The sequence below is a fragment of the Notolabrus celidotus genome, chromosome 3 (assembly GCF_009762535.1).
Source record: "Notolabrus celidotus isolate fNotCel1 chromosome 3, fNotCel1.pri, whole genome shotgun sequence".
In the NCBI taxonomy this organism is placed as follows: domain Eukaryota; kingdom Metazoa; phylum Chordata; class Actinopteri; order Labriformes; family Labridae; genus Notolabrus; species Notolabrus celidotus.
In genome coordinates, this window is record NC_048274.1 from 40634933 (window position 1) to 40657012 (window position 22080).

The window sequence follows — 22080 nt, forward strand, 5'->3', positions numbered from 1 at the left end:
CTGAGCGCTCATTCTCCAAGTTAAAACTAACTAAAAACCCCTTGAGGAGCATGGTGGGACAGAGTGGACATATCATGTTACCTATTGAGAATGACAGAGCAAAGAAAATGGACATACAGTGCATCGTGGACAAGTCCGCGGAGCTTAAGGCTCCTTCAAACAGTGGTGAGTAGGCCGAGTACTTCATGTTGATTTTTTGTTTATATGTGAAGATGTGGGCCGCTGTGCCAATTTGACTAAACTTTATAGCTGTTGATACAGTGACCTACTGTGCTCTCATTAGTTGAAAAAGTTAAAGTGGGTGTCAGAATGATGCGGTCGCTATCCGTGGTGCTGAACTGCTTTGAATTTGTGTTGTTTTATTTATTTATTTGTGTTGTTCTCTTGGTTTGTTAGACTTCATGTCCGCTTGATTGACTCAAAAATGACATAAACTGTGTGTAAAAACTGTAGTAATGCTTGTAAGCCCCGCTGTTGTGGGCATGTTGTAAAGTTATGATGAGCTTTGCAGTGACCGCAGCCATGTGTGTGTAACGCTGTGCCAGTTTGCACCTGCCTTTCAAACGTGCTAAATGTAGACGCAAAAATACCGCTCGCTATCTGCTTCAGGTTTGATAGATCACATCGCGTGTGCTAAATGATTCCATTTGCATCTCCTCCTCCAAGTATTTTGCGCATTCTGATGATCTGCATGTATTCTGCATATTCATGAAGGCAATCACGCTAAATGAATAGCGAGTACTATTTTGCTCATTTGACAGACGCAATCCTCGGTGCTCCCGGTTAGTAAATCTGCTTTGCGCGCGCTATTAAGTTTGCACGTGTTTTTATACACGCAAACCCTTAGTAGATCAGGCCCTAGTTGGTTAGAAGTTGGCGCAGGTTAGACCTACTTACTACTGCTCATGTATCCTGGGGCTAACTGCTAAATGTTGCTAGAAGTTGTGGATGGCTTACAGGAACAAACTTCCTTGAGCGGAAATGGGTTCATCTGCTAAGCTAAGTTTTAGGTATTTAGTGTTGATGCAAACTGACCACTGTAGGCTACTTGTTCTACAGCAGGTGTTGTTGTGATGCGTGAGATGCATTGTTAGGTCAGGATGGGTATTTTATGGATATCAGTACTGATTTTGACACTGATTAAAGATACCAAAACTTATTAAAATGTGTTTATCATAATTTAATCTGCACTTCTTGAAAATAGTAAAAATAGTTTTATCATCATTGTTGACACTGTAACCATGAGCCTGTCTGACCTGTAGCTGTTGTTGTCAGTTTCTATCATTCCCTCTCTTTTTTCATCTCCCTCTATCCCTCTCTCCAACACGGTCTCAGCAGATGTCTGTCTAACATGAGTCTGGTCCTGCTGGAGGTTTCTGCCAGTTAAGGGAAATTTATTTGCCGCAGTAACTTGCTAAATGGCGCAAAGTGCTCTGCTCATGGTTGATTAATATAGGATTAGATTAAATTCTAAAATAAGAATAATAGAAATATAACAAAGAGTACGGTCTATTCCTAAAGCATCTGGAGATAACATTAATATAAGTAATGATTGATTGATTGACTGGTTGATTGATTGAAAGTCAAGTGTAAGCACACACACACACACTCACACAGCGTGCCTCACGTTACAGTACAATGGCAGGTTACTAGCAGCAATCCTGAATACTTGCCCTCAGTAACAATGTCTGCCACCAGCATGAATAATAAAAGATAATGTTGTGCTCCTCACTCTTCCATGAATAATACATGTATACCCTATATCCATTTCTGCCTCTGTCTTTCTCTGTCCATTTCTTAGAGATACCAAGTACAGAGACCAGGGAAGACCCATCTGATGAAGAATGACTCAAAGGAATAATGAAAGAAATGCAGAAAAGAGCAAATGAAATAAAGTAGCAAAGGACAGCAACAAATCTAACAGACGAGGACAACAAAAAACAGGGTGAGGAGAAAATGAAGTCTCTCTGATGTTGAGGAGATCCATAGAAATGGATAGACAGACTTGATGCTGTATGCAACCATAGAGTGTAGGAGAGGAAAAAAAAGGACTGATAGTGAACAAGAGAAGGACACACGGGACACATAACCTAGGAGCTTCTGAAAGATAGGAAAGGGACAAGCAAAGGATTTGTGAAGGGAGAAGAGAAACATCTGGATGGTCTCCACAGGGACGGCCAGTTGCTTTCTGTCCCGTCGAAGATGGCCTCCAACTTCAATGACATCGTCAAGCAGGGCTACGTACGCATGCGCAGCCGTAAGCTGGGGGTGAGTGGTGTTTACATGAATTTGTGCTCATTTTTTAAATCATGATTTTGAAAGAATACTTTGTAGCTTATTGTCAGATATCAAAATATTAAAACATTTAAAAATGTATCAAATTTGAAATTAAAATTTCATATAAATTTTCCTTGTATGATTAGGGCACCACCTCGTAAGAGGACGTTATCTTGTCTAATTACCTTCATAGTAAGATTTTATTATGTTTAACAATTTGGATCAGTCTCTATTATTATATCTAAAAATCATCTGACATCTGAAATCCTAAAGTCTTGGAGTTCTTCACATGCGCATTGGCTAAACCTACAGATGAAATGAGTATACAGACAACTTCTCTATGATATGAAAGTTTTATTTACTGAAAGATGAATAATATTAGGACGAACCAATTAACACACGATGAAAAATTAAACAAATCACAAACATAGATACCTTGAGATATCAATCATTAAGAGGCTTGAATTGATAATCAGATCTATCTTGGCAATAGTGATGTTGGATACATGTGTAGAATCTAATTGGTTAAAGGAATTAAACGCGTTAATTTCTATTCCCAACTTTGACTTTAAAAGGGGGTAACCTATTGGATTTGAAACATCACACCAACAACGTTAACAGTCGCGGAAAGAGTTTGCCTACTTTGTCTGAAGAACCACTCAGGAATCTCCAATGGGTCCGTCGAGTTCTTTGATCCGACTACGTAGTGTCCCGCTCCGTTGGATTGGAGTCCAGCGGACAAAGACGTCACAGCCGCGGTGCAGATTCCTTTATCTCAGCCGGCCCGGAGGTAGATTGCCTTTACCTCTGCTTGAATGGATGAGGCTTCACTCCAACTGTTGCTTCGTGGTGGAGGATAGAGGGCTTTCTTGATTTGCTCACTATAAAAGTTAAAAGTGTTCTTCGTCGGCCTAACAATGACACTTTAACTATAAAGCGAGAAAAATAAAGACGGGAGTCGTTATGACTAAGCTGTTCAAAAAGATGACTAGGAATTAAAAAGAAAGTTCATGCAAAAGTTAAACTTGTTTCTTGATGTAAGCAGGAACAAAATATCATCAAAAAGAAAACGAAGGAAGGAGGAGGACGAGTAACACGAGGTCACTTAAACATGGGCGTCTAGCGCAATTTTTTTTTTTTAGCAAAAGTGAATATACGAGTCAAATTCACAAGGAATTTGGAAGAGAGGTTTACTGAAGAGGGGTAACAGAAATAGAGTTCAACAGAAGAGCTTAACAGAAGAGAGTTTAACAGAAGAGAGTGTGCATCTTTGCCTGCGGCTTTATAGCCATAGGGCGGGGCAGTCCCTGCCTCTCCGTGATCAAAACTTAATTCGGTTAGATTGGAGTTTTCTTCTATTAAGTACTCGTCTAGCAATTCTCTAAGTTTGGCATTTAATCATATCAATCATCGCTATTAACTATGATTAAATGAGGTTAAATACAAGTCATGGGTTAAACATTTGAGCATGATAATATGATATAGTGTAGATAAACACTCAACAAAACTTTTGACTCATGAAATCGTAATACCCGTGTACATGGAAGTGATTCATTATTCGGGGATGCAGTTTTCCTTTCAATGAAGAGTTCAAACATTAAAGCTTGTACGAAGGATTAGAAATACACAATATTTGATATACAATGTACTTAGTCTTCCAATAGATGGCAGTGTGGGTCTATGGAAGAAACCACGTTGACCATGCAAATTATATCTTTCCACCTATACATCGCAGAGATATGGGGCTATCAGCGTTCTATCTAGGTTTTGAGGTAGAAACGTAAACTTTTAATTACTGGGTGATACAATCATGACTACACGTATATTTCGAAAAGTATAAAAATTGTAACTTTCACAATCAGAGGGGCGACAGCCAAGGATGTCGAACAGGGAAGATAGGAATTTTTATGAGGCCTTAGGGAAACACTTAAGGTTTGAGTGGGGAAGGTGTGTTGCCTATGTGTGTGGGTGTGTGTGTGTGTGTTTGTATATATGTAGATGTGTGTGGAGTAATATAACTCCAGGGTGCCTAGGATAAGTGATTTACAGATCAAAAGGAACTTTTTTAACACATTTAACACACACAAATAAACATTCACAGCACTTATTCCCAATCTGTTCGCATCTTTTGGTGAATGATAACAGTTTGTTTAGAGAGATGTCTCTTTTATCCCAAGGGTGAGAGAGAGACGGGAGGGGTTGGAGGTTAATCTTCCCCCTCCATTGTGTCCCACAGAGTTATGATGTATCTGACCTGTGGTCTTGAGGAGAGAGTCTTCACCGCTAAAAGAAACTTTTGGGGAATTAAATGTTACACCTCTTGTGATCGTCTCTGGTCCCATTTGGTGAAGGTGGCATGAAATTCCACACATCTGAAAAAAGATTAAGTAAAAGGGAAACAGGGGGTCTGGACAGAGAGCATAGTCCAGAGCATGAGAACTGCCCAACCTCTGGTCGGCAGGGAGATTACTTTGCAGTTAATTACCATACTAATCGGTCTCCCCACACCAAACCTCACAGACTTAAACCACAGGGCCATCATACGCATCGCAACCTCAATGGAACGGGTCATTACACATCCACTAAACACCTACCTCATCCCACTCCCCTCAGGAGGCAGGTACAGAGCACTGAGGTGCAGAAGGGCTCGCCTCGGGGAAAGCCTGATCCCTGCTGTTATAGCGAGCCTTTACAAAAGGCCTCGCTGAATTATACAACCTTGCCTGAGTGTTGATGTCTTTGTGGACTGTTTGTTGAGCCTACGGTGTATGTTCTTGTGTTTGTCTATGTCTGTGGAAATGCAGAAAGGTGCTGTGGAAAAGAATTTCCCCAAGGGGACAATAAAGTTTAAAGTCTAAAGTCTGAACCGTCACTTTAATGGCTTCAGATCCATCTCTGGGTTATCCAGTTGTTTACCTCAAGTGATCAGTTTCCTGTCTGTGTTCCTTATCTGACCATGTCCCTGGTCATTCAAGGAAGAGGTGCTTGTTAGTGGATTCTAAGAAAGAATCCTCCTGTCCTTCTGCTACAACTTTGACTTGCATCTCTTTCTAAAGAACAGCAAAAGTTACTAAGATGTCAGATCATGTTTAATTTTTTCAGATGGATACCAGGATGTTGATGTTACACATCACCTGTCATCCTGTGTTTACAGTTAACTCAATAAGATGGCATATTATGATCATGCACAGTTTATGAGTTTGTATGACTTCTGTGGCTTTAAGAATTCTTAGATGCTTAACGTTATAAGATTGTTAGGTTACAAAAGTAGATAGTTGTTTGAATGTCCTGTTTAAACATGGTTAAAGTTAAAAACAAGAAGATAATTTATTATTATTATATTATTATGATTGTGAAATTTTACAGATTCATTGTAGAGCTAGGTAAATAAAAAGTTTAATGGCAACGTTTCAGTACTAGACCTTCATCAGGCCGAATTCTTGCATCTCAAATTTTGTGAGCTTCTTCTCACTTCATTCCTACGCACCTGTCCTATATAGTAGATTTGCAAAGCCTTTTCTTCAATTAAGAGCTAAAGAAATACTACACCTGGCTTGAGTACACCTGCATTTCCCACCACGTATCCTTCATAGACTATTTTAATCTGTTCTGGAACCGGCACGATTTCTATTCATCAGACGGCATCCGCCACTCCTCACTGGGCACCCGCATTTTAGCTGCAAATATCCAAAACTCGTTTCAATCGCTAACACTTGCTGCATGAAGCACCGAACCTGGGGGGACAGGGCCTTCTCTGTCCCCACCCTCTGGATCTCTCTCCCCCAACCCCTCATACTCTCTCCCTCACTCACCACATTCAAAACCGGACTTAAAACCCACCTATTTACAAAGGCTTTCAATAATAATAATAATAATAATACCTTTATTTGTATAGCACTTTTCAATACAAGTAACAAAGTGCTTCACAAAAACAATAAAACACAATAAAAGCAGAGGAGCAATAAAAGCAAACAGACAGTAAAAGCAGAGATAAAACGTTAAAGATTAAAATAAATTCACAAAATAAAAGCTTTACTATAAAAGTGTGTCTTGAGTAGTGAGATAAAATGAGGGACTGACTGCGAGTCTGATTTCCTCTGGCAGGCTGTTCCACAGTCGGGGGGCTCTGACAGCAAAGGCCCTGTCCCCTTTAGTTTTTAGTCTAGACCGTGGAACAGCAAGCAGAGCACTGCCAGAGGATCTCAGACTGCGTCCTGGTTTATGGGGGGATAAGAGCTCAGAGATGTATTGAGGGGCGAGTCCATGTTGTGCTTTAAACGTGATTAAAAGTATCTTAAAATCGATCCTAAAAACAACAGGAAGTGGGGGGGGGGGGTTGCTAAAATTGGGGTGATGTGGGAAAATCTTTTAGTTCCAGTTAAAAGCCGAGCTGCTGCATTTTGTTCTGTCTGAAGTCGGTGGATTGATTTTTGGTTGAGACAGGAGTATAGTGAGTTGCAGTAGTCAAGGCGGGAGGAAATAAAAGCGTGAATGAGTTTTTCTAGGTTTTTGGGTGAAATAATGGACTTTACCTTTGAAATATTTCTGAGCTGATAAAAACAGGACTGGACAACTTTCTTGATCTGTGGCTCGAAATAAAAGTCCTGGTCAAAAATGACTCCCAAGATTTCTTGCTGAAGTTTTGACGGGGATAGCTAAATGATCTAGGTTGGGCATGATGAGGGTTCTTTGTGCTGCTGGGCCAATTAGAATGATTTCTGATTTATTGTTATTGAGTAGAAGGAAGTTGTCTGCCATACATGATTTTATTTCTTCAAGACACATGTGAAGGGTTTTGATGTTTGATCGGTCACCAGCTCTGATGGGGAGGTAAAGTTGCGTGTCGTCATTGTAAAAGTGGAAATTTACATTATTTTTACGCATTATAAGAGGGAGCATGTAAACTGAAAAAAGCGTTGGGCCCAGAACTGCACCTTGGGGGACCCCATGGAGCAAATTTACCACTGAAGACACACAGTTTGCTGTTGACACGGCAAAACATCAGGTTTTTTAAAGCCGATATTTGAAATACCAGCCCACTTTTCCAGTCTGTCAATGAGCAGTTTGTGATCCACCGTATTGAACGCAGCTCTGAAGTCCAGGAGAACTAAAGTGGAGCAGCACCCAGCATCTTCGGCCAGTAGCCGGTCATTACAGACTTTTAGAAGAGCTGTCTCTGTGCTGTGGAGGGAGTGAAAGCCATATTGGAAAGATTCAAATGGATTATTTTCAGTTAGATGAGCCTGAAGTTGTTGGAAAACGAGTTTTTCTAGGATCTTAGATAAGAACAGGAATTTGGAGATTGGTCAGTAGTTTTCCAAGGGAAGCGGGATCCAAGTTTGTTTTTTTTCAGTATTGGTTCTACCAATGCAGTTTTGAAATACTCTGGGACTGTGCCTGAGGTTAAGGAGTTATTTATAATTGATAGGATGAAGGACATTACAAGAGCCTGAACCAGAAGCTGTGTTGCGTGTTCTGTCAGGTAGGGTCTGATCCTCTTGATGTTATAGAGGGCAAAACGGCAGGACCGAGCAATCGAGGCAACATGAACCCTGAAGGTTAGCTGGTCATCGATAATGACATCCAGATTCCGGGCAGACTTAGTGGGCATGAGGTTTTGAGATCCAAACTGGATATTGATCTGTGGGTCCACAGTGGGACTGGCTGGAATGATAATAAGCTCAGTCTTGGACAGATTGAGCTGTAGGTGACGTTCCCTCATCCATTTAGAAATGTCAGCAAGGCAGGATGAGATCCGGGCTGAGACAGTTGTGTCGTCATGGGGAAAAGACAGGAAAAACTGTGTATCATCTGCATAGCAGTGATAGGAAAGCCATGGGAGCGGATCACTGCACCAAGTGATGTGGTGTAAATTGAGAACAGGAGGGGACCAAGCACTGACCCTTGAGGTACCCCTGTTGATAAGCCATGCATATTGGACACTTCTCCTCTCCATGATACTCTAAAAGATCTCCCTGTGAGGTAGGACTTGAACCACTGGAGGGCAGACCCTGAGATACCAAGTGAGGAGAGTGTAGAGAGGAGGATTTGGTGGTTTACTGTGTCAAAAGCAGCAGAGAGATCCAGCATGAAGAGAACTGAGGACTAACCTGCTGCTTTAGCCAAATGCAACGATTCTGTTACAGACAACAGTGCAGTTTCAGTAGAGTGGCCCGGCCTAAAGCCAGACTGATACTGATCAAGTAGATCACGGTTCTGTAAGTATTCTGAGAGCTGGTTGAAGACTGTGCGCTCCAGTATTTTTGAAAGGAATGGAAGAAGTGAGACCGGCCTGTAATGTCAACCTGGGCTGGGTTGAGAGTGGGTTTTTTGAGCAATGGTCTGACCCTCGCTTGCTTGAATGTAGTAGGGAAAACACCAGTGGACAGAGAGGAGTTAATGATGTTTGTTAGAGCCGGGCTGATTGTGGGCTCAATCGCCTGCAGGAGATGTGAGGGTAACGGATCAAGGGGACAGGTTGTGGGTTTAGCGGCAAGCAGAAGCCTGGTGACTTCGCTCTCACTCAGTGGAGAGAATGAGATGAGTGAGGAATCACTAGCTGGTGGCCGAGAGCTGAGTTGGTCAGGCTCAGAGAATTTATTACTGATTGTAGCAAACTTGTCAGTAAAGTACGAGGCAAACATGTCCGGGGTCAACATAGTGGAGGGTTGTGGGTTTGAGGGAGAAAGCAGAGAGGTAAAAGCAGAGAAGACTTTGCGTGCATCGGTGGCAGCACAGATTTTTGCATGTTAAAACACCTTCTTAGCAGATTTTAAAGCAGAGGTGAATGAGGAGAGTTTTTGCTGATAGTCTGTCAAGTCAGTGGGTTGTTTGGATTTACGGCACTTTCTCTCAGCCGCTCTTAGCCCTGCCCTTTGCTCTCTAATCACCTCAGTGAGCCAGGGACAGGGTGGAGTGTTTCAGGCAGGCTTGGACACCAGTGGGCAGAGTTTGTCCAGAGAGGAGGTCAGTAAGGAGCAGAATGTGTCTGTAGCTTCATTAGTAGAGAGTGTGAAGGACTCGTTACATGAAGCCATAGCCGCTGAGACCTCATCAGACAGCTTAGTTGGGTCAAGTGACCGAATGTTTCTGCGGTATGATATGAACTGAGTAGTGGATTGTTGAGATTCTGGTAATCCAAGCGAAAACTGAATAAAGTAATGGTCAGAGAGGTGAAGAGGAGTCACACTCAGATCAGCTGTGGAGCAGTTGCGTATCAGTATCAGATCCAGTGTATTGCCAGCTTTGTGTGTTGGAGGCGTTGCAATCTGTTTTAAGCCAAAGGAGGATAATAGAGAGATAAAATCAGTTGCCTGTGCTTTATCCATGTGGATGTTCATGTCCCCCATAACTACCAGTGGTGTGCCATCATCAGGTATGTCTGAGAGTAACATGTCCAGTTCCACAATGAAGTTCACAGTAATAACACCTTCAGTCAACTGGACCAGGCCGTAGACCTGTTTGTATGTCATTTTCACTCACCCAGGGTGCTGTGTACCGACGCATTCAGATCTTTAATATTAAGATCAGTGATTGATTTGGATCCTTGCAATTTAACATCCTTAATTTAGACATTGTGCTCCAGTTTGCTATGTGAGGAGCATATTGCTAAAGGATACACGCTGTGTTTGACATTTTATTTAACAGAGTGAAAATCTACATTTTCCGTCTGTCCTGTGTACCTTTCTGCCTGTTATTGGAGCTGCATAAGCCACATGGGGAATGCTAATTTGTGTAAGTGTGAGTCACATTATTATGATTGTGTAAGCAGTGGAATTCAACTTTGCATGAGTCATAATATGGAGACGAACACAAATCAATTTGAGCCAGGTTCTGTTCACCAGCCCACTTCAATAATGGTCTGCTCCGTTATCGCTGCCCACAGAGCAGAGTGAGCAGCTCTGTGCAGCTCATTTAAGGGGGGCTGATGAAATCCCCAACCAGCATGAGCTCAGTGCTCAGGATATTACTGAAATAAAGTTTCCTACCTTGTTTTAGCTCACTTAATGGTTTATGTATTGAAAAATGTAGCCTGTGGGAAATAATGTTTTAGTTGTTTACTGCTTGGCCTACAGAGAGCTTTCTGTTTACTCTCTGAGTGTCCTTGTATAAATATGTGAGAGGAAGAGAGAATATCTTTGCTTTTGCTGCAAGTACCAAACCTTATGCCCAGGTAGAACAAATGTTGTGTCTGTGTGTGTGTGTCTGTGTGTGTCAGACAACTTGAAAACATGCATTGAGTCTTGAAATAGACCCCACATTTTCAGTCCATATTCTCATTTTTTTGGTCCAGATTTAATTATCCACTAAACCAGGGGATGTTCACAACAGTGCATAACATCAGAAATGTGACATCCAGCTCTAGTTTGAGGCAGTATCCTGGACCAATCTGGTATGCTTGTTCTTCATGAAATCGTGGAGATATACTGCACATGCAGCTCTGAGACACTGAGCTGAGCTGGATCTCTGTGTTCTATGATTTAGACACAGATCTTGTGAGGGCAGAGCTCTTAAGACTGATTTACACTGCATGCACAATTATTAGGTAAGTTGCATTTTTGTGATAATTTTAAAAACTATATCAACAGTGGTTTTCAAATTTGTCAAGAAGTCAGATAGTGAATATATTTCTTCAACTGTGTGGTTAAAATGATGCTTTTCAAAGTACGTTGGCTGTATTTTTAAATAAATGCAGAATCTGCAGAAATGAGTGTAACAAATTATTATACAAGTCAGTGATATGATCATATAACTTGTGAAAAATTGAAAACTAGGCACTATTTTAAACGTTCTATTGATTGAAAATAATAATTACTACAACTGTTTTCAAACTGCAACAAAAACAACTGTTTTCTTTACATTTGTATACAAAATAAAACTGTTAATGTCTAAAGTGTTTCTCAAATGTCCAATATAACCTCCTTTTCTTTCAGTGAGGGTCAGAGGTCACTGGTAAACTGATTTTGTGAGTTTTCTGATGACTTCTCTGCTGACACTGTGAGCTGTACCTTGTATGGCTTTCCATAGATGCTCAATGAGCTGTATTTCTTGCCATTACTGTAAATGATCTTCTTCAGTATTGACCACAAGTTCTCAGTTGGGTTGAAATCAGGTGAGCAGGCGGGCCAGTTCATGAGGCGATCCTCTTTAAAGCCCTGAGATGCCATCCTGTCCTGGGAATAACGTGAGGCATGTGACGGTGCATTGTGCTCATGCATGAATACTAGCATCTTTTTCACTTTAGCTGAATGTCTTTTCCTCCATGCAGGAAAATACAAAAGAGGATCGCCTCATGAACTGGCCTGCCTACTCACCCGATCTCAACCCGACTGAGAACTTGTGGTCAATAATAAAGGAGATAATTTAAGTTTACAGGGAGCTAGATTACTATTAGGGCTTGGCTAATGACATGTAGCGATGCTAATGCTTTTTGTTGCTTCGACACCCTCTTTTTTTTTAAACATTGGGATATTCTCAAGATGTGTTGATTTACCCATAATACAAGGCTTTTGTTTAAAAGTGTTTAAAGAAAGAAATAACAGAGTTCAGATTTTTATAAAACTTTAGCTAGCTGGAAGGCAGATCAACCAGACCGAGGGAAATTTGTCTCTTGAATTTTCTCCCTGGCTGAGTATTTTTCTTGTTTTGTTTGAACACTAACTGCTCCAGTTTTTGCTCTTTTATTATTTTGCCCTCTCTCTCTCTCTCTCTCTCTCTCTCTCTCTCTCTCTCTCTCTCTCTCTCTCTCGCGCTCTCTCTGTCTGACACTGCCCCTGTCATTTAATTGCTCTGAGTCTTCTCTTTCTCCCTCTGCGGTTTTCTGCCCAGAGCACTGATTCCTCTCATCTCATTCTTCCTTTCCTGCCTCATTATCTGTAGCCTTCCTTTGAGTCCTTTCTTTGTCATACAACTCTTTTTTGCCTTTTTTCATTAACTCTATTAATCCACCGTCTCTCTGTGCCAATTTAGTAAGCAGTCTGTATGTCAGGATGTGTGGTGAGGGGCAGAGATAGTTTTGCATCAGTAGAATGCAGCCCACATATATTGTTTATAAAAGCTCCTGCCAGGTTAAATGTCAGTGAAGATTCTCAGTCAGGGTCTGAAAGACCCTGAAATAGGTGAATTGTTTTATTAAACCAACCACGCCCTCGTACCTACAATTTCCCCGTCTGCCAAAGTGGCGGACGGCCTGACGATTTTCCCCGCCCTCCCTCGCCACAGACCTGCATTTTGCGGGTCGCGGATGCTAATTTCAGACCCTGTTCTCGGTCATCCAAGTCATGGTAATTCAAAGCTTGATCCGTAATGCAACTGGACTGGTAGAAATTCTTGAAGACGTTTCACCTCTGCTCCGAAAGGTTTCATCACTTCTGACCAGACTGGGGAAGAGCTAGAAAATATAAGCCTCTAAAAGTAAGGTGTGTGTTCAGGTAGTCACAAAGGGTCCTAAGTAGGGTCGTTAACCTAGTTTCTGGCAGTTGTTTGCCTACCTCCTGGCAGTCGTTAGTCTAGTTTCTGGCAGTCATCAGGGTGATGGGTCAGCTGTGGGTCGTTAGAGTCACATGCTCTCTGGTGAAAGTTTGGTCTTGTTTTGAGAGAGAATTCAAGACAGCTTTGTATTTTGAAGACAAATGGTGTCTTAGGGCCCAATCTACTAAAGGTTTGCATGTGTAAAAACGTGCAAACTTGATAGCGCACACAAAGCTGATGTACTAACCGGGAGCACCTCAGATTGCGTCTGTCAAATGACCAAAATAGCACTCGTAATCCATTTAGAGTGTTTTATTATCAGAACGCGCAAAATACTGGGAGGAGGAGATGCAAATGTAATCATTTAGCACACGCAATGTGATTTATCAAACCTGAAGCAGATAGCGGGCGGTGTTTTTGCGTTTATATTTAGCATGTTTGAAAGGCAGGTGTAAACTTGCACAACGTTATGCACAAATGGCTGCGGTCACTGTGGCGAGAAGGAGGCATAGGTGCAATGACAGACGACCTAGAGAAATAATCCTCTGTGCGCGTGTCAACATATTTGGATTGCCAGAAATGAAAATATTAGAGACATATCGTCTATCCAGCAATGCCATTTTTGAGCTGCTGGACGACCTAATTAAGGGCTGATTTGGAGCCAGTCACAAAAAGGAGCCATGCCATATCTCCTATGGAGAAACTTCTTCATCACTGCATTTTCTTGCGTCTGGATCATTCCAGCGCACCAGCGCAGTTAGTGACGGCGTCTCTGTGGGTCTGGTGTTCTTTATGTGATGTGCAGTGTTGTTTTTATGACAAACATACCTTTTTGAATTATGGCCAAAAAGTTCAGCCTTGGTTTCATCAGACCATAAAACATTTGATGCTTTTGGGAGTCTTCATGTATGTTTTTGAAACATGTTGCCGGGCTTGGATGTTTTACTTCAAAAGAAAACTCTTCCGTCTTTCCACCCTACCCATAGCAGAAACATAAGAAGAATAGGAGAGATGTTGTCACATGTAGTACACATATGAAGAATAGGAGAGATGTTGTCACATGTAGTACACAGACAGTACTGGTCAGAAATCCCTGCAGCTCCTTTAGTGTTGCTGTAGGCCTCTTGGAAGTCGTATTCAGCATCACAGTGCATCTTCCTTGATCGGCTGGTAGAATGGTGATGTCCTTTTCTCTCGGTAATGATGCCAGAGCCCTTCTTTCCTGGATGGAGAGGTTAGAAGGTGGTGCTTTGGCGCTAGAGAGGGAAGCTGAAACCTTGAGCCTGAGGTGCTCTGCTTCTGGGATCGAAAGCTTGTTGTTCCATATGGCTGACTCTGTTGCTGTGATGAGGGTGACCACTGGCATTTCTTCTGGTGTTGCTGGGAAGTTGAGATCTTAAGCCAACACATCCACCTTGGGTTGGGAGAGCTCCCTGTTGGAAAAGTGTTGACTACCTGAATACATCCACTACTGTTAGAGGCTTATATTTTCTAGCTCTTCCCCAGTCTGGTCAGAACTGAAGAAGCCTTTCAGAGGAGAGGTGAAACGTCTTCATGAATTTCTACCAGTCCAGTTGCCTTACGGATCAAACTTTGAATTGCCTGGTTAAATATTCACTTAATTAATATATGCTTATTTTTTAAAATATTGATAAAAACACAATCAGTATTTCTGTAGTATTTTGTCCAACCATTAGGGAATAACACTCCCATAAGATAAGATAAGATAAGATAAGATAAGATAAGATAAGATATTACTTTATTGATCCCCAGGGGGGGGGGGGGGGGGAATTCAGTTGTTATGGCATGGAGTGACCATAGACTGTATAATAAGCCAGGTGCCATATTGGAAATGCTGAACTTAACCTAACATCTAAACCAGGGCAAGGTACAGAGGCAGGCCTTTAGTCTTTATGCAAACAGCTATACAGTGCCTGCCCGTCAAACAAGTCAACCATGCCTTTATTTAGACAAAACTTTGTATACATAAGTTATATAAGTTATTACAACATTTTTGCATAGGTGTCATATTTTAAGACTGAAGGTTGCCACTTGAAAGTGACAGAGATCCTGCCATTAGTTACCTCAACCTAAGACATTGATTTCTCTTTTGGTGATGTAACAAGCACCAACACTTGATAAATTAATTGATTGACTTGATTTTTTTTAAGAGCAACATTAGAAATGATTGGGTGAGTGGCTTTTTTTTTCCAGCTGGACGATTTAATACCAGTTTCAATCACTTTTACTGTTTGATCTCCTTGCTCTAATTGTCTTTATTACTGCATAATTACACAACCCCACAACATATTTACCTTGCCAAAAACTGAGTTAGCTGCTGAAGGGGAGGACTGAGCTGAATTAACAAACTGTATATGTATTACTGTGTCTGTTGGATAATTGTATAATTTGTTGCTTAAAGTGATCTCAACTATGTGCAAGAATGTTAAAATTAACAACATATCAGTGACTTGCACATCATATAACTGATTAGCTGATCACTGCACTGCGGGCGGCAAACACATATGCTTAGCATCAGAGAAAAGTGCAGAAATGAATGGACTTTCTGAAGGCACAGTAAAGCAGTGAAAAATGTCAATCAACCAATCAATCTTTATTTGTATAGTGCCAAATCACAACAAATGGTATCTGAAGACGCTTTTACAAACAGAGCATGTCTAGACCACTCTATGTCAAATTATGAACAGAGGCCCAACACCAAGACCCGGTAAGACTCTTACCCCACCTTAATCCACCATGAGCATTGCACCTCGCATTATTTAGATAGTTACAGCGGAGAGGACAAACTTCCTTTAACAGGCAGAAACCTCGGGCAGAACCAGACTCATGTTAGACAGCCATCTTCCTCAATTGAGTTGGGTCTAGATCCATACAGTTGGGTCCATACAGAGCTTACAATTACACAAAGAATAGTGCTTTGGTTGGAGTTATTTAAAATCAGCTAAATGACGTGGTAGAGCTGACCGAGCTGCCCCTGATAGCCTAGTCACTTTCTCAACAAAAGGGTCGAGCTGACCAGCATTCTCTGTGGGTAATTACTGGGGGTGCAACAATACGTGTATCTGTATCGAACCGTTCGATACAGTGGTCACGGTTTGGTACGCCCTATGAACCGAACAATACACAATTTCATATTTATTTTATCAACTTCTGACGAGACGCTCTGTGCTGAAATTTCAGCGGATCTGCGCTCGACTCCTCCGGGCTGTATTGTCGAATGCAGGTCCACTGAAGTGTGCGCTCCTCCAACATTCATTCAGTCCAACTGGTCACGTTTGTTTTAACTGTGTTTCATCTGGAAATATATATTTCACCATATGACGGTCTGCTGGGTTCATATGTTCACGTCTGTGTGTGTGTGTGTGAGCGCGCGCCCGCACGAGAGGGAGGCATGAGTGTCCTCTTTGGTTGCAGAGCAGAGTTGTTCCGTGGTCCTTTAGTGGTGCTAGACTGGGTGATGTTGTTTTAAAGTGCGTTTATGCATTACTTGTGGTCCTATACTGCATGCTGTGTAGGACTTCAGCCTGATACCCGACAGTGTTTTCCTGCTGTTATATCGGGTGCGCACCCCCCGGGTCCCGCCCCCCCTTGGAAGTCAAAGCTGAGTAATTTAAGATTACCTCTCTCATGGATCAGGTCTATACCTTGTTCTTTTATTTAACAGACTAAATAGCCTTATGTTTTTTATCTTATTTAAATGATAGGATGTCATTTCTGTCTCTATATGGTCGCGCGTTCACAATTCTCTGCTCTCTGTATCGTGCACGGCAGATGCACACGCAGACAGACACACACACACACACACACACACACACACATGCAACCCCCCCATGCTCAGCGTCAGGTGTAGCTTCCCCTGATACATTTAATTTAATTTAAAAACTGTAATTGTGTGTAACTGTGTAATTTCAATAAACTACAAATAAAAAAAGGCATGGAAATTTCTCTTTTTCTGTATCGAAAACGTATCGAACCGTGACAAAAACGTATCAAACCGAACCGAACCTTGAATTTTGTGTATCGTTGCACCCCTAGTAATTACTTACTATTGATAAGTACCTCAAATGAACCCTCTTCAAGAAATTTGAACTTAATTCTGTACCCATCCATTGTCACCTTATTTTTGTGCAGTTGTACAATCATGGTCGTATTTATGGTAAGGATAGTGTCCTCTGTAGAAGTGAAGGAAAGGGCGAGCTTGAATAATTCTTGCTTGTTGATTTTTCACCATGTTATTTTACTCATGCATATAATTTGCACCCATTCAGCTGTGAAGAAGAACATGTTCTTGTCTTTTGAATGGATGATGCATCAGTGGTGTTAGCATAGTATTGACACATTCTTAATAAGCCTCAGATTTGTCTTTGTTCAGTTTTGATCGCCTGAAGGGTGAACATGTAAAGTCAGTGAGTTAACAAAATAAAACGCGGTGGGAGACACAGAGGTAAGGGGGAGGGCCGGATTAAAAAGAGAGGTAAAAAAGAGGGCTATCTGAGTTACTCTCTACATCCTCAGGGCACATAGAACTTGCACAGCTGAGGTCCTGCTCAAGGCTGGGCACAGAGACTACCAGAGTCATGCTTAATTTATCTCAACAGGAACAACAAAACCAAAAGAAAAAACCTGCAGACATGCAAAGTCTGAGCACACACTGACTTGAACTCACCTCAGATGCAGCGGTATACTGCCAAAGCCTAACGTTTCCATGCTACAGTATGTTTCTTTGTTTACTGCTCTTGTATTCCCAGAGTCCCTAGACTGTAATGAACTACTGTATTGATGAGATTGATATTGATCAGCCTCTGGGTGAGGAACAGGTCTTCAAACCCCCACACTCACCTTAACCAATCCCCAATGATTAAACATTCAGTCAATGCAGTCAATGTCTTAAAGTCTACGTGAGCCCTGTTTGCCACATCTGTCTGTATGCTAAGCTTTGCCTTTTAGGTCTGAGGAAACACTTGCTTGTTCAGTTGTTCTTAATTTTCTGCAAGTAGAAGAAAAAAATGATTTTCTTTTGTCAAGTGCACCAGGAAACTGGAGAGTTGGATGAATCTCAAAATGTACGATTACTTTGCTAAAAACACATCACAAACAGCATCTCTGCTGTTTGTCTCAAGGATTTTCATGGATTACTCTGCGGCATGGCATTTCTCTATGCTGCAGCTCAGATAACTGCTTGTTAAGATTCTGAATTAGAGCAATGATTATATATATACAGTGGGGCAAAAAAGTATTTAGTCAGCCACTGATTTTGCAAGTTCTCCCACTTAGAAAGATGAGATAGGTCTGTAATTTTCATCAGAGGTACACTTCAACTATGAGAGACAAAATGAGAAAAAAAAAATCCAGGAAATCACATTGTATGATTTTTAAAGAATTTATTTGTAAATTATGGTGGAAAATAAATATTTGGTCAATAACAAAAGTTCAACTCAATACTTTGTAACATAACCTTTGTTGGCAATGACAGAGGTCAAACGTTTCCTGTAAGTCTTCACCAGGTTTGCACACACTGTAGCTGGTATTTTGGCCCATTCCTCCATGCAGATCTCCTCTAGAGCAGTGATGTTTTGGGGCTGTCGCTGGGCAACACGGACTTTCAACTCCCTCCACAAATTTTCTATGAGGTTAAGGTCTGAAGACTGGCTAGGCCACTCCAGGACCTTGAAATGCTTTTTACGCAGCCACTCCTTCGTTGCCCGAGCGGTGTGTTTGGGATAATTGTCATGCTGGAAGACCCAGCCAAGTTCCATCTTCAATGCTCTCACTGATGGAAGGAGGTTTTGACTTAAAATCTCACGATACATGGCCCCGTTCATTCTTCGCTTAACACGGATCAGTCGTCCTGTCCTTTGCAGAAAAACAGCCCAAAGCATGAGGTTTCCACCCCCATGCTTCACAGTAGGTATGGTGTTCTTGGGATGCAACTCAGCATTCTTCTTCCTCCAAACACGACGAGTTGAGTTTTTACCAAAAAGTTCTATTTTGGTTTCATCTGACCACATGATATTCTCCCAATCCTCTTCTGGATCATCCATATGCTCTCTGGCAAACTTCAGACGGGCCTGGACATGTACTGGCTTAAGCAGGGGGACACGCCTGGCGCTGCAGGATTTGAGTCCCTCTCTGCGTAGTGTGTTACTGATGGTAGCCTTTGTTACTTTGGTCCCAGCTCTCTGCAGGTCATTCATCAGGTCCCTCCGTGTAGTTCTGGGATTTTTGCTCACCGTTCTCATGATCATTTTGACCCCACGGGATGAGATCTTGCGTGGGGCCCCAGATCGAGGGAGATTAACAATGGTCTTGCATGTCTTCTATTTTCTTACAATTGCTCCCACAGTTGATTTATTCACACCAACCTGCTTGCCTATTGTAGATTCACTCTTCCCAGCCTGGTGTAGGTCCACAATTTTCTTCCTGGTGTCCTTGGACAGCTCTTTGGTCTTGGCCATGGTTGAGTTTGGAGTCTGACTGTTTGAGGCTGTGGACAGGTGTCTTTTATACAGATAACCAGTTCAAACAGGTGTCATTAATACAGGTAACGAGTGGAGGACAGAAGAGCTTCTTAAAGAAGAAGTTACAGGTCTGTGAGAGCCAGAAATCTTGCTTGTTTGTGGGTGACCATATACTTATTTTCCACCATAATTTACAAATAAATTCTTTAAAAATCCTACAATGTGATTTCCTGGATTTCTTTTCTCATTTTGTCTCTCATAGTTGAAGTGTACCTCTGATGAAAATTACAGACCTCTCTTATCTTTCTAAGTGGGAGAACTTGCAAAATCAGTGGCTGACTAAATACTTTTTTGCCCCACTGTATATGCTCTTAAATTCATCCATTCATCCATCTTCCTCTGCTTATCCGGTCCTGGTCGCGGGGGCAGCAGTCTCAGCAGGGAAGCCCAGACCACCTCATCTGGCTCCTCTGGATGCAGAGGAGAAGCGGCTCTACTTTGAGCCTCTCCCTGATGTCTGAGCTCCTGACCCTATCTCTAAGGCCGAGACACCCTGCAGAGGAAGGTAATCTCAGCCGCTTGTATTCGCGATTTTGTTCTTTCGGTCGCAACCCACAGCTCCTGACCATAGGTGAGGGACAGCCGCCTCGGTAATGGCGACACGGAACCGGGTCCATTCCGTCTCCATGTCCCCCGCCACCCTCAGGACCCGGTCAAAGCTCTGCAGGAGGTGGGAGTTGAAAACCAGCCTGACAGGGTCCTCTGCTAGACATTCCCAGCAAACCCTCACTGTCCGTTTTGGTCTGCCAGGCCTGTCCGGCATCCTCCCAGCCACCTGATCCAACTCACCACCAGGTGGAGATTGGTTGACAGCTCTGCTCCTCTATTCACCCGAGTGTCCAGAGCATATGGCCGCAGATCAGCTGATACGACTACAAAGTCGATCAGTGATCTGTGACCTAGGGTGTCCTGGTGCCAAGTGCACTTATGAACACCCTTATGTTTGAACATGGTGTTCGCTATGGACAAACTGTGACTAGCACAGAAGTCCAGTAAGTGAACACCACTCGAGTTCAGATCAGGCCGTTCCTCCCAATCACGCCCCTCCAGGTCACGCTGGCTTTGCCCACGTGAGCATTGAAGTCCCACAGTAGGACAATGGAGTCCCCAGTCGGGGCGCCTTCCAGCACCCATCCCAAGGACTCCAAAAAGGGTGGGTACTCTAAACTGCGGTTTGGTGCATAAGCACAAACAACAGTCAGGACCCGTTCCCCGGCCCGAAGGCGCAAGGAAACAACTCTATCGTCCACTGGAGAAAACTCCAACACACAGGCAGAGGGCTGGGGAGCTATGAGCAAGCCCACACCTGCTCTCCGCCTCTCACCAGGCGCAACTCCAGCAAAGAAGATGGTCCAACCCCTCTCAAGAAGGTTGGTTCCAGAACCCGAGCTGTGCGTAGAGCTGAGCCCAACTATATCCAGCCAGTTTCTCTCAACCTCCTGCACCAACTCAGGTTCCTCTTAAATTCAATATACCTTAAAATCATATCTCTTTAATATATAACAGGTGTCTTAAATGTGTGCCACTTAACCCAATGTGATGCAGCGTTTTCAGCACTCAGTGCCCTCAGCGCAAAAATGCCCTCAGCGTCAGCTACTTTTCAAAGTTCAATTTTTGGAATACTGCCGCGCTCATCAATGTCACTTCTTGATCACAAACTGAACAGAATCATGATGGGGCGGGACTTCCGATTTCAACCTTGTCAACAACATTGGCGGAGGTCTGCAGAAGGGAGAAAGGTCATCACACTTGTTTTTTCAAGATACAATTTCCAAGTTTAGAGACAAATATTCAATGTACATCTAATTCTCCTTTGGTCTCCTGCTGGAAAAAAGTGCACACTTTAGCTAGTCATTTCTTGACAATGTTTACAAGGCAGTGATTTAATTTCTCTGTGTGACAGGTTAGCCGTTCGATATAAGCTTTTCACTGAAGGCCGCAAAAATTCACTCAAAGATGCTCCAGTAAGTGATAAAAGTTGGGTCATGATTTTGTGTGAGACAGCAGTTGAATTACACAGTCTTTTGGTCTGTTTTATTACAAACATAAAGAGCATAAAGCGTTATTTATTAAATGAAGACATTCATCTAATATAGAATGTCTTTCTGCTCAGAAAAAAAAATAATCCAGGGGGATTGTATTTCTACACTTCAACAACCATTTATTTCTCTTTAGATAAAATAATCTGCAACTGTTTTATGTGCCTTAGAGACATCATTATGTAAGCTGCCCTCTGAGATGGCAGGTCAGCTTCCTATGTAAAGCCTGAGCTCTCTGACCTGACATTCAACTTCACCTCTCATCCCAGTACTGCTATAACTGCAGGGGCTCTGACCTGACCCTGCCCTTCCACATGTAATGTCCTCCTCTGCTTCCCTCTGAGCACTGCTACGACTCTTGCTCCTCCCCGGGGATGCTTTTCTTTGTTTTTTAGAAACAGTGGCATTATTGTAAAGAGGCTGAATCAGATGGACTTAGTTGTATACTATATCACAGTGAACCATTAGAATCGTCTGTCTAGCTTAGTGTTTTCCTGCGGAAGTCGATCACCATCTCCTTGGTCTTGCTGAAGGTGGTTTAGCTCACACCAGTCGACAAAGTCCATGATGACCTCCCTGTACTCCAGCTCGTCCCCCTCAGACACACACCCGACGATGGCTGTGTCATCGGAGAACTTCTGGAGGTGACAGCTCTGGGGTTTTTAGAACGGTCTACTGTGGTCTATTTGTTAGGTAGTCTGTAGTCCATGCAGCCAGGTGACAGTCCATGCCTGCCCTCTCCAGCTTCCCTCGGA

The 22080-nt window shown here is 42.5% G+C and overlaps 1 protein-coding gene across 1 annotated transcript in view; it reads left to right on the forward strand.

Annotated features, from left to right (window-relative positions):
• Positions 1-22080, forward strand: part of dok4 (docking protein 4) — a 138183-nt gene that overhangs the window by 61399 nt on the left and 54704 nt on the right. The window contains exon 2 of the mRNA XM_034681016.1: positions 1802-2268. Coding sequence (XP_034536907.1) covers positions 2203-2268 — 66 coding nt within the window. The 5' untranslated portion in view covers positions 1802-2202. The remainder of the gene's footprint in view (positions 1-1801; positions 2269-22080) is intronic.